General features: G+C 36.9%; 1 protein-coding gene across 4 annotated transcripts in view; it reads right to left on the bottom strand.

Moving 5' to 3' along the window:
- Positions 1-19,552, bottom strand: part of LOC137287118 (uncharacterized) — a 142,982-nt gene that overhangs the window by 86,870 nt on the left and 36,560 nt on the right. For 3 of the 4 annotated variants that reach the window (XM_067819257.1, XM_067819266.1, XM_067819275.1), the window contains exon 2: positions 2,355-2,681. In XM_067819257.1, coding sequence (XP_067675358.1) covers positions 2,355-2,681 — 327 coding nt within the window. Of the gene's footprint in view, positions 1-2,354; positions 2,682-5,704; positions 6,545-19,552 lie in introns of all 4 variants that reach the window. The other variant, XM_067819284.1, reaches the window with a different exon arrangement.

The raw sequence follows: 19,552 nt of genomic DNA, 5'->3' as shown, positions 1-19,552 counted from the left end.
AACCGAGAAACTAAGAAATCACAAAAGCCTGTAAGTAGCAAAAGGCACCACGTTAGGTTCCGATTGATATATCTGCAGTTCTGCAGAAAAATATTAAATGGTTTTTAAGTTCTGCTCCGGAAACGAAGCCCATCCCTCCATTTTGAGACCTCCATTCTGAACCGTTTCCATGGAAACTGAGAAAATAATAAATCACAAAAACCTGTAAATACCAAAAGGCAATACTTTGGGGTCTGCCACATAAATCTACCAAGTTACACTGACAGATATTAAGAAGTTTTTGAGTTCTGCTCCAGAAACGAAACACACCTCTCACTTTTGAGACGTCTGAATTGTTTCCATGGAAACTGAAAAACTAAGAAATCACAAAAACCTGTAACTAGTAAAAGGCACCAGTGCAGCTTCTGATTGATATATCTACCAAGTTTTGCAGCAAAATATTGAACAGATTTTGAGTTATGCTCCGGAAATGAAGCACATCCCTCCATTTTGAGACTAAGTCCGAAATATTCCCATGGAAACCGAGAAAATAATAAATCACAATAACCTGTAAATACCAAAATGCACCATTTTAGGACCTGCCACACATATCTACCAAGTTTTGCAGAAAAATATTGGACAGTTTTTGAGTTCTGCTCCGGAAATGAAGCCCATTCTTAAACGAAGCCCATTCGGACTTAAGTCTGAAACATTTCCATGGAAACCGAGAAAATAATAAAGCACAAAAACCTGTACATAGCAAAAGGCACCACTTTGGGGTCTGTCACATATATCTACCAAGTTTTGCAAAACAATATAGAACGGTTTTTGAGTTATGCTCCGGAAACGAAGCCTGCCCCACCACTAGACTAACACCAAAATGTTCCATAGAAAAACATTAAAAAATGCCAAAACTCTGTACATAGCAAAAGGCACAACTATAGGCTGAGATCATAACATCTATCAAGTTTGGAGTAAAAATATTGACCGGTTTCTGAGTTATACTCCGGAAACAAAATGATTACGGACGGACAGAGGCGTCGACTATATCCCCCCGCATTACATGCCGGTGGGATAAAGACTCATACCAACATGAAACACTCTAAAACGTCTCATTGAGTGAGTTAACTACCAAGCGGATATGTGCACACAACCAGTCATGAAGATTCCTTCACCAGTTGACCCAGGTTGGTAATTTGTGACGGTCAGCTTATCCCTTTTCTGATGTCGAGAGAACCTGCTCCCCATATGGATTGGTTGAACTGAGATCATGTAAATGCAAAAAGTCAACATACCAGCAAAGAGATCTTTGTCAATGAAGATAGACTGATCTACAGTGCACAGAGGCATATCTTTTTGTATGGCAGGTGATTGTTGCCTGAACAGTTTTGACTTGTAGATGACTCCAATAGTGACATGATGTAACATATGATATGAAAGAAAATGAAGAGGAGAGTCAATTGTAAGCTTCTGAATGTATCAAAAGTGATTAAGAGTTATCTGACAGACCACTTTGAACAGCTACAACGGGGAACAAGTTAACATTTCTCAGTTAAGGGGCACTGTCACCGTTAAAGGAATGCTATATCAATACGTTTATGCAAAAAAGTAACCTGTAAAAAGCATATTGGGTGCATCCTTACCGTTGCTTCCCAGGCCCTGTACAACCAGAGCTTAGACGCAGTTATCAGCCATGAAGCAAAGTTTCTGATGTTACTTCATCACATATTTTTGGCAAGTGAAGCTTTCATTAACCATACCAATGAAATTTGGTTCTTTTTCTATACTGTATAAAACATTTGACATCAAATGAATTGTTTTTTTATATACCAGTACAAACAGTCCTCTGCTATGTATAAGAATGGGTAATATGAAACAATTCCATGTAACATGCTGTCACTCTAGAAGTAAACATATTTGAAAGGACAAATCATCTGACAGTTACTTAATGTTCTTTTTAGAATAAGTTTGAATTGTTTCCATGGAAATCATGAAAAATATAAATGGCATATATCTGTAAACAGCTAAAGGCACCACGTCAAGATCTGTCTCATATATCTGCCAAGATATCTGCTCAAAGATATGAAATGGTTTTCGAGTTGTACTCCATAAACGAAGCCCATCCTGCCATTTTGATACTAAGTCCGAACTATAGGTTGAGATTATTATATCTACCAAGTTTGGCCTAAAAATATTGAACGGTTTCTGAGTTCTGCCCCGGAAACAAAATGATTACAGACCGACGGACAGCAGATGGGTGGACAGACGAGGCATTACATGATAGGGGGATAAAAATGAATTTGGAAGAAATCACAGTTCTGATATCAAATTGAGAGTTTAACTTGAAATGTTACAGTAATCAATTGATCTCCTACCAAAAACTGTCAAAGTTGTAGTTGTTCCTTTCAAAGAAGAAGAGAAATCTGCAACCTCAACTTGATAGATGCCATCATCTGCTGGTGTTACATTACTGAGAGTAATTCCAGCATTTCCTACTTGTGTAACTCTTGATCCATAAGCAGAATCTGGTATAAATGATCCCACTGAAAATGAAGCCAAGGTCGCATTTGTCGTTGAATCATCATTCAATTTTGTCCATGCAATACTATTTGCTGACCCTGAAGAGTAGATCCAGTTAAATGTGACAGTGTCTCTATCACAAGTAGTGGTTGTTGCATTTGGAGAACTTGTGAAGACAAATGCTGAAAAGAAGAAGAAATTAGTTATTCTAAAATTTGGCACATAAAGTAACAAGAGTCATCAGAAGATGACATATCCCCCGGCCCAAACATATTTGAAAGGACAAATCATCTGACAGTTACTTAATGCTTTCTAAACTAAATCTGAATCATTTCCATGGAAATCATGAAAAATACATATGCCATATATCTGTAAACAGCTAAAGGCACCACTTCAAGATCTGTCTCATATATCTGCCAAGATCTGTTGAAAGATATGAATCAGTTTTCAAGTTGTGCTCCGGAAACAAAGTCCATCCCTCCATGTTCAGACTAAGTCCAACTTGTTTCCATGGAAACCGGGAAAAATGAAAATGCCAAAACTCTGTAAATAGCAAAAGGCGCCACTTTAAGGCCTGCCTCACATATCTGCCAATTTTTGCTGTAAGATATTAAATAGTTTTCGTGTTGTGCTCCAGAAACAAAGCCCATCCCTCCATTTTGAGACAAAGTCCATTGAAACTGGCAAAATGATGAATCACAAAAATCTGTAAATAACAAAAGGCACCACTACATATCTGCCAAGTTTTGCAGAAAGATATTTAGAAGTTTTTTAGCTGTGCTCTGGAGATGCAGCTCATCCCTCCATTTACGACTTAGTCCGAAACTTTTCCATGGAAACCCAGAAAATTATAAATAAAAACAAGAGTCATCAGAAGATGACATATCCGCCTAGCCCCCACATGTTTGGAAGGACAAATAATCTGAGAGTTACTCATTGTTTTTTTAGACAAAGTTTGAATTGTTTCCATGGAATTCATGAAATTATAAATGCCATATGTCTGTAACCAGCATAGTCACAATTTCAAGATGTCTCATATATCTGCCAAGATCTGTTGAAAGATATGAAATGGTTTTCGAGTTGTGCTCTGGGAATGAAGCCCACCCCTTGAGACCGAAACGTTTCCATGGAAACCAAGAAAAAAACAATGACAAAACCCTTTAAAAACCAAAAGGCACCACTTTGGGGTCTGCAACACATATCTGCCTTGTTTTACTGACAGATATTAAGAAGTTTTTGAGTTCTGCTCCGGAAACAAAACACACCTTTCACTTTTCAGACTAGGTCCGAAACGTTTCCATGGAAACCGAAAAAATAATACATCACAAGATCCTGTATATAGCAAATGGCACCACTTCAGGTTTTGACTGATATATCTACCAAGTTTTGCAGAAAAATATTGAACGGTTCTGGAGTTCTGCTCCGGAAACGAAACACACCTCTCACTCTTGAGACTATGTCTGAAACATTTGAATGGAAACTGAGAAAATAATAAATCACAAAAACCTGTAAATATGAAAAGGCACCGCTATAGGTTCAGACTGATATATCTACCAAGTTTTGCAGAAAAATATTGAACGACTTTTGAGTTCTACTCCGGAAATGAAACATGCCTCTCAATTTTGAGACTATGTCCGAAACGTTTCCATGGAAACCAAGAAAATAATAAATCACAAAAAGCTGTACATAGCAAAAGGCACCACTTTAGGTTCTGTTCGATATATCTACAAAGTTTTGCAGAAAAATACTGAACAGTTTTTGAGTTCTGCTCCGGAAACGAAGCCCACCCCACCATAAGACTAACACCAAAATGTTCCATGGAAAAACAAAAAACCATATAAATGTCAAAAATCTGTAAATAGCAAAAGGCACAACCACTGGCTGAGGTTACTATATCTATCAAGTTTTGCTCCGGAAACAAAACGATTACGGACGGACGGACGGACGGACGAGGCGTCGACTATATCCCCCATGCATTACATGCCGGGGGGATAAAAACTCATACCAACATCAAACATTCCAAAACATTCTGTAAATGGCAAAAGGCACCAGGATGGGGTGTGCCACATATATCTACCAAGTTATGCGGACAGATATTATGAACTTTTTGAGACACACCTCTCGCCTTTGAGACAAGTCTGAATCATTTCCACGGAAACGGTAAAGATAATAAATCACAAAAACCTGTAAGTACCAAAAGGCACCACTTTAGGTTCTAACTGATGCATGTAACAAGTTTTATAGAAAAATATTGAACGGTTTTTGAGTTCCGCTCCAGAAATGAAGCCCATCCCTCCACTTTGAGACTAAGTCCAAAACGTTTCTATTGAAACTGGGAAAATAATAAATCACAAATACCTGTAAGTACCAAAAGGCACCACTTTCGGGTCTGCCACACTACCAAGTTTTGCAGATAAATATTGAACGGTTTTTTTAGTTCTGCTCTGGAAACAAAGCCCATCCCTCCATTTTGAGCCTAAGTCCGAAACATTTCCATGGAAACGGAGAAAATAAGTTTGGTCTAAAAATATTGAACGGTTTCTGAGTTATGATCAGAACAAAATGATTATGGACGGACGGACAGATGAGACTTCGACTATATCCCCCAGCATTACATGCCAGGGGAATAACAAAATGATTACTGACGGATGGACAGACAGATGAGGCGTCTACTATATCCCCCACATTACATGCTGGGGGGATAACAGATGTACCAACCAACATCTGATTGCACACAATTTTGAACTTTTATTTCTCATCATGAATCTCTTCAATTTCACACATGGTAAAGTTTGTAGGTCTCAACATGAGGTTTCAAGTGAATTCACAAATGAAGGTTTTACTTGCAAAACTGATAATAATTATGTGCACTGTCACTCTTGGTTGCACTAGCGCAAATAACAAAACCACTAGATCTAAAGGATTCTTTCCAAATGATTGTCATTTTCACATCAAAGAAATCACACCACTCTAATCCTGTGACTCCAAGTTGAGTCTGCACTTGAAAGAATTATGGTTATGATTAAGTTGCAGATGATCCCCAATTTCTTCAAGAACAGATGTGACACTTGGGTATTTGACTTCAAGAATATCAACAGCAGGCTGGCGATTTGGTATAAACTTTCCAAACTGGTGTAGCAATGATCCACTAAGCGCAGGGTCTTATAACAATGCCAACAGGATAAATGTTTGCTCCATCAAGTACCTGAATGCATCTCTGAATAGCAACTGGTTCATTTGCAAGTGCTGTTGCCATGATCATCAGCTAGTCTTTCTGGTAAGTACACTGCGCATCTTTGAAGCACCAGGACAATCTTTCTTAAGTTTATACCAAAGACTACAGTACTCTGAAGCCTGGTTTCTTCCTCATTTGTGCACTGTATTTCGTCAAAAGTGCACTTCAAGAAATCCAATTTCAACTGCTTTTCCTTACTGATTCTTCAAAAGCATTTAGAAGTTGGCGTAGTAGTAAAATAAACTCAAGAAGTTGCTATCCATAAAAATTGTCCTCTATTGCTTTTTCCATTGTTGTTTTTCCTGTTGGATACTGATAATGGTGGATACTTAATATTGTCAAAAATGGAAATGTTATAGTGGTGATGTAGTGATGCACAGCTACAATGGACCCCTTCTGAAATTTACCAAAAGAAGTTTCAACCATTGGGACAGACCCACTCACACGTAGCTCTAAGGCTGGGATAATCATAGCAGATGGTGAAACTTTAGTTCACCATGTTCTCGCATATCAGTCCTGAGTCCTGTATAAATGTCGATTTCACTGTCTTGGGTGCTTCCATGGGATTGTGCTTTTTGTTGTGTCCAACAGCCATAACGTCTTGCACTTCCACTTCAGGTTTAGGCCATATTTGTGGCTGAGATGTTTTCACAGGATCTGTTGGAATCACCTTGTTTCCCACTTTGTTTAAGTGACCTATGTCATTCAGTGGGGCACCAATATGGTTACAGTTTTCCCTTCAGCTTTGGGGCAGTCATACTTTGCATATTCAATATGGCCACCGGTCACATTAATAAAACTCAGTGTCCCCTGCAACAAACATGATGAAAGACAAAATGTACACATCAGCAGTTATTACTGATTTTCATTTTTAATTCACATTGGCAATCATTTGCTGGGAGGATGCTCAAACAAAAATATGTATGGCTGACTCTAACTGTATATAATTAATGATAAACAAATACATTTTGTTTATTAAAGTACCTGTTTCTAAAAAATCCTTTTAAAAACACCAAATGTTCAGTAAGTCAACACAGAATAAGAATGAATGAACATGAATGAACATCAATGAATCAATCAATGTAAATTAACTTACACAGTGCCATATTTGCTGTGGGCTGCTAAGTGATGTTCAACATATAGAAACTGTTTTTGATATATATTTAATGTTCAAAAATACTGATAATTTACATCAAAAGCATTTCAAATAAAAGAGAAAAGTGTTAATTGTAATGCTTGCAAACAAACTTTTAAAGGAGATTGATCGTGTTTATCAGCATCTCAATCATTATATCAATCACATATAATACAGGGATAAATCTACCCCGCGTCCCGTGTCTCTGATGCAATAAAATCTGACAGGTCTCATATTTTTTTAACAAGTCCGTCCTCTTGGACGCAAGCTTTTGATGAAACACTAATGTTTATCTTAGTGGAGAGGAAATATCAAAATATACATGGCTTAATCTTTGTAGATTAACATACATATTCAAGTAGTTAACGTTAGCTAATAACTAGACATTATATGTAATATGATCGCAGTTTTCATTCATCAGAGTATTCAGATTATTTCCTTGTTTCCAAAAGTACTCCAAAGGGAGGTAATCGGTATGCAAAGGAGATCCCAAGACTCATTGCTGGAGCATGTGCACAAGTACTAACCTAGTTTATACACCCTATGAATAGAACACTCAATGGGAGATAAGCGATATGCAAATGAGGTTTTCCAAGACAAACTGATTGGTCAATGACTGTTCATCCAGTGTGGAGGCAAAATCTAGCTCTCAAAAGCAGTTAGAGAAAAGCTGGAAGCTTTTGTCGGAAGCTGAACAACTGCTAAATCTATCTCCATTTAATTTGAAAGTGAAAGTGACATCTGACAGGGTTAAGTTCTGCTGAAATAGAATGTCATTTTTGTGTTTAAAGTTCTGAATTTTAAAGTGCTGGAAAAGTTGTCATTATAAATGAATTATTTCATTTCTCATTATGATGACATTTATGAAATAATATGTTCAATGTTAATAGTTAAAATATGACAGTTACTATTTCTGTTCATATTTGTTAAAGTGGCTTAAAGCTGGCATATTTCTGTTGATGTAATTTGAACAAAATGAAGGAATGAGACAAAACTTTGGTTGGAATTGTAGAACTTATTAACATGTAGGAAGCTCGTCATTTTGCTGATTTCTCGACGTCACCAAAGACATGCTGAATTGTTGTGTTGCCGTCAATTGTTCCTTGGGGTCGGGTGATGGTGTCACTATGCACAGATTTCCACCAGACTCCGTAGTTTGTGCTTAAATTGGTTGTTAGTGTGTGCGAAGTGAGCTTTGTGGAAGCCTGTGGTATATACTAAATCGGATGGTTCGCCCCCTACCACGCTTCCAGGATAGAAAATGCGCAATAAGTTTCATCGAGTTTATAAAATCAAGACTGCTTACTACATATTGCTGACCCAAAGGATTTTGCATGGATATATCGCTTTCTTCCTCAGAAATGAGGTTGTGGTGGAAGTGACAATATTATTGTAAGTAATATTATATTGACCCCTTATATTGACCGATTCCAAGACTGAAATTGTTATGTTATAAGCAATGTCATGTAAAATCCTAATGTCTATCAATAAAATACATATTTTACTACCAGTTAAAAGAAATTTTGATTTTGTAAGTCGGTGAAAACAAACTTAAATAGCATTCATCCTCAGACAGGGAGCCGCCATTTTTGAAAATCGTGAAGTCACGGGCTAAAGTCCGTTAGAATTATTGAGATTATGATTTGTTCTCATCAGGTTAGAAAATCAAAAATACTTTTTACTAGTAGATAAATATGCATTTGAATCATGGCCAAAAGGATTTTGCATGACACAACTTTTAACATAAGGACTTCTTCCAAGGAAGCAAGATGGGGGTCGAAGTGACATTTACATTGCAAGCAATGTTATATTGACCTCCACCTCACGTCCAAGAGTGAAATTGTTATGTTATAAGCAATGTCATGTAAAATCCTAATGTCTATCAATAAAATACATATTTTACTACCAGTTAAAGGTAATTTTGATTTTGTAAGTCGGTGAAAACAAACTTAAATAGCATTCATCCTCAGACAGGGAGCCGCCATTTTTGAAAATCATGAAGTCACGGGCTAAAGTCTGTTAGAATTATTGAGATTATGATTTGTTCTCATCAAGTTAGAAAATCAAAACTACTTTTTACTGGTAGTTAAATATGCATTTGAATCATGGCCAAAAGGATTTTGCATGACACAACTTTTAACATAAGGACTTCTTCCAAGGAAGCAAGGTGGGGGTCGAAGTGACATTTATATTGCAAGCAATGTTATATTGACCTAAACCTCACGTCCAAGAGTGAAATTGTTATGTTATAAGCAATGTCATGCAAAATCCATCAATAAAAGACATATTTTACTACCAGTAGAAAGTAACTGTCCCTTTGTAAGTCGGTGAAAACAAACTTAAATAGCATTCATCCCAAGACAGGGCGCCGCCATTTTTGAAAATCATGAAGTCAAATCCATTTGAATTAATGAGATTATGTATGGTTTGTTCTCATCAAGTTAGAAAATCAAAACTACATAAATATGTATTTGGATCATTACCAAAAGGCGTTTGCATGACACAACCTGTAACATAACCTACGTGAGGTCGGGGTCGAAGTGAAAATACTGCGCGATGAATTTCTTCACTTGCTAAATTTACTTTCTTTGTAACGTTCACTCACCAGTATGTAGACAATTGTCAGTATACATCTTTATACTTGGTCCCATAATCCTAATTACTTTATAATCATACTTGTATGCATTTTGAAACTTAATAAAAACAAGTGATCTGCGAATGTATAACAGGAATGTAATATGTAGACATTTCATCGTTTTCCCATATGAATCATAATTCGCACGCACGCCCTAGTGTATGTTGTCTGCATCATTACACTTCACGACGAAAACAATTAAAGTTATAAGAGCAATGTCAGGCTATTACCTTGTTCGAGGAATGTATCCATCAATATCCACAAAAACAAGTGATATATAATTCGTCTGCAGATTTCCCAAGTGATGTGTCTTTTAACAGTCTAATATATGAAAACATGATGTATCGTTTCAGGTTTTTCACATTGCTGTATAGTTTCATTGGTTACCCAAGATAGCACACCTGGCAACTAATTGCATAATGTGCGTCATTCTTTTTAAAACGTTATTTAGTTAGCCAATAATGAGCAATCAATCATTGTACTGGCGGTTAATCCTTTGAAAGAAGGGTGTTGTTTTACATAGACACAGACACGACAGAGTGTATTCAGTATAGATTAGTAAATGTACATACATAAACACTACCTTTTGACAAATCCCCCATTTAAATCCCCATAAAACTAATTAATCAATCAGCGTGTTATCGGTTAATCCTTTGATCGATCCTGACACAAGAAATGCCAAATGGGGGCCTTTGTCGGGTAATCTAAGTGGCATTACCACTAATTATACCTGTTGTAAATTCATTAACTGAGCATCAAGTGAATGATGACAAATAACATGTAGGTTTATACCACCTAACACGGATTACAACCTAGTGACACCAAGTGATTTTGACAGAATCGTCAATGAAAACAAAGGTTGTAACTCGAACACTAAACAAAGCAGGAGACACAACTAAATGATAGTAGACTGTGAGAGTATATAGCTTTAATTTTTCTCAACAGCTTTCAGGCCCCCCTAAGTAATTGAAGGAACTACAGCAAATTTGAAGGAATTGCATCTCAAATGTAAACAAACGCAGCCCACTCGCGAAACAATTGCAGCGATATCGGTAGTTTAGCGGTAATAACAGAAACACATCGGCCCTATCGGAAGCAATGTCGGTAATACTGGAAACACGATCGGCCATCTTCGGAGATTTTTCGGTCGCGAGCGGAAACTCACGCAGCAAAACATGGCGTCGTTGGAAGAAGCACCCGTCTCGGTGAGATTTGTTTTTAGTTCCTAGTATTACATTTTCATAATTATCCATCTTTGACCACCCGCGTTGAATGCGTTTAGGTATGAGGTGTTGTCGGGGCAATAGCTTATGTTTTTAGGAAAAGATTGTCACTGCAGAAGAGTGTCACAAGTCATGCCCCTGGAGATTGTTTACATCTGAACATCGAAGTCGTGCCGATGATTACGAACATCATGAACGTGCGCCATGAAGAAGTTTATGAGCCATAATTTTTCTTGCTACGAAGTGCAATTGACAAATTTAAACACATTTTACAAAAAAATGATGTTATATCTGGCGCACGTTCGTAATCATCGGCACGACTTCGATGTTCAGATGTAAACAAACTACAGGGGCATGACTTGTGACACTCTCCTAGAGTGACTATCTTTTCCTAAAAACATAAGCTTTTGCCCCGACAACACCTCATACCTAAACGCATTCAACACGGGTGGTCAAAGATGGATAAGTATAAAAATGTAATAGTAGAAACTAAAAACAAATCTCACCGAGACGGGCGCTTCTTCCAACGACGCCATGTTTTGCTGCGTGAGTTTCCGCTCGCGACCGAAAAATCTCCGAAGATGGCCGATCGTGTTTCCAGTATTACCGACAGTGCTTCCGATAGGGCAGATGTATTTCTGTTATTACCGCTAAATTACCGATATCGCTGCAATTGTTTCGCGAGTGGGCTGCGTTTGTTTACATTTGAGATGCAATTCCTTCAAATTTGCTGTAATTCCTTCAATTACTTAGGGGGGCCTGGCTTTCGTGATTTCAGGTTTCTACAAACCTGTAAACGAAATAGTTTAACCCCTGAAATGTAGATGAATACTGCACAGACCGTCATTTCTATACCCACTATTACATCACGGAGACGCGCCGCTCTGATTGGTTGAAATTTCGTTTGCGGTTGAGAATTGTGCACTGTTGACAAAAAGGTCGATTTAAGGTAAATAAAGATTGAACTGAGCAGTTTTAATGACGGGGTTTCAGTCAGCAACTGATTTTGCATTTGTACCCTATTAGAGTATATGTGACCTTTAACAACCCTTATGAAGAGAGGTAACTGCCTCAGGGCATGCCACTTTAGGCTATGTGCTTGAACAGTGAGCAACCTCAGGAATGTCCTAAGTAGTGGTGAGCATTGTGTTTTTATAGTTCATGAATTGACATTTGTTAAGGTAACTTCTAGCTGCCTTTTCATGCAAGTTAGGGTAAATTCATGTGTTTTTTTGTTCTTTATTTTGTAATTGTTGTGGCAACTTTTAACTTGGTCAAAATTATGTCATACATTTTCATGGCATAAGGTTAACATTTTCTCAGTGCTTTTAGAGAAGTTTCCATGTTTTTAACTCATTAAGCCCTGGAGCCGCACCACTGCCCAACACCTGGGACCCCTCGCTGACTGCCTGATTGCTGCGACGAGGCTAATTATTGCTAATCATGCCTGATTTCCCTGGCAGGTCTCGGATATGACAGGAAACTGTCTAGTCTCACAAACAAGTACTGATTATTTAATTGTGTCGTAAAGATGGAAAAGAGGCCGATGTGAATACATATATTACAGCATTTCATGTAATTTATTACATGGGTCCCTTATACCCCTTTGCCAGTGTGTGCTGTATTTTTATCAACACCTACGCGGTCTTTGTACGTACGAGATGAACAAATATACAAATTCCTCCTGTCTCTCTCATCGTATTGACTGAATTATCATATATTATTTATAATAGAGTTTAAAAAGAGGGGGGAACTTGAATTATTATCGTCTACATTTTTTGCCAATATTTTGCTCGTGCTTACTGACTATTTCAAGGAAAGTATCAATAGGCGTGTAAGTAACATGGATCATATAGAAATTTATAGTTTGTCACTTTGTTCATCTTAACTTAACATACATCACCATTCATACACATACATACTGCATGATACATTTATCATTACTCGATGCTAAACAAAGCTTCACGTCATGTGATGGGATAAAATATCACGAATGTAACGCATTATATCTCACTTACTCATTATATTAGCTGATACTTCGACCAATCGTATCGTGAGAACCTGTCATATAGGAAGGGCAAATTGATGGGGCGTGGCCTAAATTTCTGAAGGGCACGTTTGGTCACTCAGATTGGATACATTGATTTTTTATTGTATTGTTGACCAGTTGATATGTTGTGTTTTGGTTGTATATTCTAACTATGATATAACAATTTGTGTATTGTCTGATATCGTATTGCTATCAAGGTTCACCAGACTGCACCCATGTGTGCATATACAGTACAGAGAATGAAGCGTACGTAGCACCATCAAGTGGGTTGTCCGACAAAATAACAACACATGTTTCTTTTACGCTTGTCCCGGGACAGTCCGTTCAAAAAGGGAGTAGGGGCGTGGCTACGTATAAATTTTACCGGAGACTGTTGTGTCAAGACCAAAAGTAGCGCTAAATAATCTTATTACTGTAGTCTGAATGATGATACGCAAGGGTATCAATACCATGACTAATATGCTATCCTGCTTTTACTGATGATCGATGGATCAACGGAATTAGTTGCTACATGTGATAATTACAGAGAAGTGTCAAGAAACTTTCAGTAGCACATAAAGTAAGGGATTATGTAAGTGTGCCTTTCTTCACACATGTTTGGAATCTTTGTATGTAAGACAAACTTAAACCAAATGTTGTCCCACTCATATCATTGTGTGAGATTAAATTGTTCAAAACATCTATGTCAATGACAGTAAAGACGGATTTGCGCACATGCCTAATAATCTATGAAAGAAGCGTTTTCGCTGATACATTGCTAGTGTTTACTGAATATTTTAAGGAAAGTACTAATAAGCTAGTCTGTGACTTACATATAACAGATTCACAGTTTGTCGCTTTGGTTCATCTAGATTTAACGCACAAAATATACGTTATCGCACGAACATACATGTATGCATATTGTATAATGCTATTCCTTGCACATACATAAGACAAAGGGTCATGGGGTGGGCGTTGTCAAAGTTCCCGAATAGGTCGTTTTGTATCTTAACTGTTCAATATACTCCCTGATTTGTTATCTATGACCAATTGTATCATGAGATACCTGTCACATTGGAAATGACAGGTGATGGGGCGTGGACTAAATTTCTGAAGGGTACGTTCGGTCACTAGACAGCTTGGATACAGATTGACTATTGGTTAGATCGTTGACCAATGGATATGCTAGATTTTGGCTTTATCAACTCTAGCTATCATGAAAAGTTTATGTATCGTGAACATATATAATCGTAAGGATGCCTGAAATGTACACGTAGAACAAACAAGCACTTTGACGAGTTTATTTTTCTTTGAAGCCCTCAAAGCACTACAATCCGATTATTTTTACCCCAGATAACCCAATCCAACGATTGAGTAGAGATGGTATTTATTTGCATATACTTTTTGCGCACACTACTTGTACATCAAACGTAATGGTTTGCTGAACATTTCAATATAATCGGCACATTTTTACGAACAAATATCATAATTCAAGTACATGTATTATAGAATTAAAGAAAGTAACACGATACTGATTTATTGTGATGTATACCCTTGAAGTTGAATCTCCCTAAATATTTATGAAGATGGACATACTTATATTTGTTTTGAAAGCAAACGATGTTCAGAAGATTGACAATGGGCGCAACTCCACAAAACAGGTTGTCCAATGATGTAACAACGCATTAGTTTGTTTTATACTTGTCACGGGACAAAAGTTTACCTTGACATGCATTCGGCCACAGGCTGTTATTTTGAGGTTCAAAGAGGTGTTCACATATCTCATTTATTGTTGTCTGATTGAATGATTATATCAATTCCGTAACTGATATATTATCCTCCTTTTATTGACGATGGATCTGAGACACATGATCATTACACAGGATAAGATAATTACAGAGATCAAATACAAACGTTTCTTACACAATGCTTATGTAAATTGCATTGAAAAATCACATTTCAAACAAGCATGAAACAGCTTGAACAAAATACCCCAGTTACCTTTGTATGGTTTATGTGTACTATATATGTATATTATGAGTAGATGCAAGAGTTGTCACTTCATATTCGATTATGCATTATTGTCAACTTTAAAAATCAATAGTCGCAAATGAATTAGGTCTAAATTAGTAACTTGGTTTATTTCAAATCAACACGAACATGAGTGTAATACAGTATTGCTATTTATGTCTACGATTCATTATATGGACTATTACAACGAATGAATGAATGAATGATTTAATTTAGAAGAAGGTTTTGTAACCTTATCACCGTTAATTCAATCAATGTGCAAACATAGTATCTTAGTGTTCAATCCCAATGACGATTAACAAACACGTACCTCCTGTAACAACATCTCATAATCCCTTTTCTCGCAGACATGTGTTCATTTGCCTGTATAAGCCCCCGACATTGCAAGCAATTGTTATCAAAATACATTAATAGTTTTTCTGATTAACACAGAAAGTAACCTCTCTCATAAGAAAAGCTAATCTTTCATCATTACTGCTAAACTGATTGAAATTATAGGTAGGGTACGAATTTAAAATGTAAAACCCCCAATATGCGTCTCTCGCTGAATAAGAGGTGCTTTTTCTTACCTCCAATAAGCGACTCTCGCTGTGAGAAGCTAATTAATTTGCCGCATATACGCGGCTCTCGGCCTTAATGAGTTAATGTTTTATTGTATTTCAAATGTGCTTAGCAGCATAAAACAATATTTTGTGCTTCAAACTTTTGAATAAGTTTGGGAAGTGGCAGTGGAGACATTTACTTATTTAGCAAGTTCAATTCTGTTTATAAATTGCAATTTCTTAAAACTTATTATGAATATAAGAATTAGAATTGGAATCAATGAAATGGACATATCAAGTAGGTGGACATTGAATAAAGTCATACATACATACGATAACAAGAATCATATTTTTCGGAAGAAGATTTAATGTTTTGTAAACTACATACTGAAAATGGAATGACACAAGATGCTAAAGCAAAAAATTTTTATAATCGTACTTTGACCACACATCTCCATCATAACTTTGTGATGATTTCCAGGTGTATGGAAAAGACAAAGCAGCTGTCACCTTGATGAAATCTGTTAACTGATTAGCACGTACAAAAATTCCTGTGACAAAGTTCTAAAGTTTTCTTGACTTTTTATGTGAATTTGAAACTGAAGACATTGAAATTCTCAAGGAAGGCAGCTCCAACCACTTCCAGTGATCTGTTAACATCTGTGTCTGATGTGATTGGGTATGATGTTACCTGAGGGTGTCGGGGTGTTATACCCTTCTCACTAGGCAATCTGTATTTCCTCCACTCTTTGTCTGGGGATGATGTAGCTAGACGGTATACTCAAGGATAAGTCCAGTTTGGCGTTCAAGTCCTTTTATTTTTGGAATCGTTTTTCACAAACAAAGGTCCTCAGATATTTCCTAGTTTTTGGTCTAAGCACAACATTAGTTTACAACATCCTGGAAGAACTTGTTGGTTTCTGTGCACAACTTCTGATACTATCAATTCATCTGAGCCATTCTCTCAATATACAGAGAGAACCTCTCAAGTCAACGGCGGGGCCCAGAATCGCGCACCACTCACCGGACAACTAACAAAATAGAAGTCATGACAATTTAGGCTCCTCCCCCCGAAATAATGTCCGACGTCATACAAAAATGACTCATACCCAATCTTAATAATTAGTTACTTTCCGAAACTTTATCGGTACCATCAAATTCTTCCAGTATAAAATATCTTCGTTAATCAACTTTTAGCCATCCATCAACCAAACACTGACATATCTGACAGAATATCAAATAATATTTCCGACTGGTAGGCACCAGAAGATACTTAAACAAATTATTTCTGATCCCCTACGTGTTCCTTTTATTGACAAACTGACCACCAGGATCCGAATGTCCATCCGCCTAATCATGTAGAATTACAAAGTCCTAGTTTATGTTACTTCAGAGAAATTGCCATTTCCCCCAAGAAAAGTGAATCCATAAAATTTGATTACTTGGTCAATGCACCTTCCCAGTACATTGACCCTACCTAACTTATATATTTATCAATGTTTTATAAACTTTTTAACTCTGAATGTCCTGGTTATACAGACCTACAAGTTAAAATGGAACAGTCTCGAATTCTTACAATTCAGCTCTGTCCTGTGAAATATTCTAAACCGGTTAGACTAACCTGTGCAGCCTATTATAACAGTAATTAAGTCTGATTTTTGTGGCATTGATTTTTGTTAGGGACTCATAAAAGTTCTGAAGGACTCACAGACATTCCGCTCAGTGAGTTCTGGGACTCAGGCAGTTGAATTTGTACACGCATCACTGTATATAATGTGAAGTTTAGGCTGACAAATACTGTGGAAGCTGTCTAAACTGGCACTCATTGGGGCTGAAGAAATACTCCTGTTAAATTACTGTGACGGATTGTAGAGCTGAACATATATTTGTAAAAACCAGCATCACTATATACATTCGTTATGGATAACAACTTCTAGTGTATATGATTTTGTTTGACAATGGCAAATGAATCCATACTGAAACAACGCATCAAGTACAATAAAAGAAGTTGTTATCCATCAAGAATCTTTCTTTCTTGTCACTCGCAATACTTCTAAAATGTCCATCAAACAGATCATCTGTCTGTACACAAAATGAGCCCTCAGCATATCAGCAAACGAACCAGCCAATCGGAAGCTGTCGTTACACATGAGCACACACACACACACTATGACTGGGTTCAGTCTCCCGTGAAGGACGTGGGCTAGAATAGGCCTTCAACAACCCATGCTTGCCACAAAAGGCAACTATGCTTGTCATAAATGGCTACTAACGGGATCGGGTGGTCAGACTCGCTGACTTGGTTGACACATGTCATCGGTTCCTAATTGCGCAGATCGATGCTCACGTTGTTGCTCTCTGGATTGTCTGGTCCAGACCCGATTATTTACAGACCGCCGCCATACAGCTGGAATATTGCCGAGTGCGGCGTAAAACTAAACTCACTCACTCACTCATTACAATTTTGTTTATTTGTTCTTTTAACAAGCAGCAATGTATATCATATGTCATGAATAAGTGATAATTGTAGTTTAATTATGTTTCTTGATGAACCCATCCTGGCATGATCAAAAATAGAAGTGATAACTGATAAAAACTTCTCAGTCAGTGACTAAACATAACTCAACATGAACACTTTTAGATAGGACATGCAGTTTGTTACAGTTAGGAATTTACAGTGACAAACAATCTAAGAAACCATCTTGTGAACCAGCAAAATAGAACAAAGACAACTCAAAAAACATTCAAATTTTGTATTATTTGGCAAAGAGAACAAGTTATACAAAGTCATAAGTCAATTACACAATACTGATTTCAAATACAATACATATGAGACAAAATCTAAGGCAATGGGTTACAAAATATAATATAGCCAACTCACCAAAGTCTCAGTGCCAGAGAGAAACAGTTATGCAGAATGTAACACTGTGAACAGTCTGACAGCAGCTAATGTTGATTCAAGCATTGACAGATTTGTTGGCGATGTAAATTCCAGTGAATGTCTGTGTCTCAACATGGCAACCAGCCTTCTAATATATATTCAATCATTTCCCCAAAGTTCAGGCACTTACGACCATCACCAACACTGTAGAATGCCCTAGCAGTCTCCCAGAAGTAACAAATAGAAAATCAAGGACAGATAATTTGTGGAAAACCTGCTGCCAAAATCCTAAAAATGGTGACCATCTATTATACGAAATGTGATCCATCATAATTAATATACAAAACACTAAACGTTGTCACCCAATAATAATTATTACTTAATTAATAACAAAATATACAGAAAATACACATCGGTAACTCTCCCCCTTAAGGAAAAGAAAGTTTCGCAGAAACTTTGATACAATGACAGCAATGACATAATATGAGTAATATGAGAAACTTCTTGCAGAATTACAATGACAATATGCAGTTATATACATACAGCATCATCAAGTCATCATACATTTACACCCTGGAACAAACATTGTCTTTGCCTTTAATGTGTCACAAGATTGAACCCTTACAAGGTCAAACTCCACCTCAAAAGTCTCTGATTTTTGTTCTTCATTTTGTGAAGAAAGTGAGTGAGTGAATTAATATTTAACGTCACATCGGCAATATCTCAGCCATATCGTGACGAGAATATTTAATACTAAAATGAAATATATGTCTAATATAAAACCTGTCAGCGAAGGACAGTAAAACAACTAGGATATCACAGAACAGAACAGAACTTTATTACGCTCAGGCCGATATCCTCGGCATATGAGGTACAAATGGCATTAAAATGTCAACATAGTGGTTAGCTGGAAGTTTTTACAGTTTGCATGATACATTTGCAGAATTTGCTTAGGTTTCTCAGGACAGATATCTTTTTACACGTAAATAGTGATCTAAATTTTAACATGTTTGGTCTTTTTACAAAGTTACTGGGTATATACATTGACCTTTCTTTTCTAAAATGTATACATTTAAAAATATAATGAAATTCATCACCAACGTCATTTAAACAACATAATTTACATTTTCTCTCATCTCTTGGTATCCTATTCCATCTTCCTTTTTCAACTGGTAAATGGTGGCAGGAACTACGAAAGTGAAGTAAAGGAATAGCTTTATTAAAGGGTAGGGACGTTAGGTATCTTTCAAATTCAAACTGGGGTTTCATGAGGGAATATGTTTGACCTTTGGGGGAACTGTCCACCTCTGAGCTCCATAGTTGAATAGCATTGTCAATTAAG

The sequence above is a fragment of the Haliotis asinina genome, chromosome 1 (assembly GCF_037392515.1).
Source record: "Haliotis asinina isolate JCU_RB_2024 chromosome 1, JCU_Hal_asi_v2, whole genome shotgun sequence".
Taxonomy (NCBI): Eukaryota; Metazoa; Mollusca; class Gastropoda; order Lepetellida; family Haliotidae; genus Haliotis; species Haliotis asinina.
The sequence above is the reverse complement of the archived record's forward strand: the minus strand, read 5'-3'. Positions and strand labels throughout refer to the sequence as shown.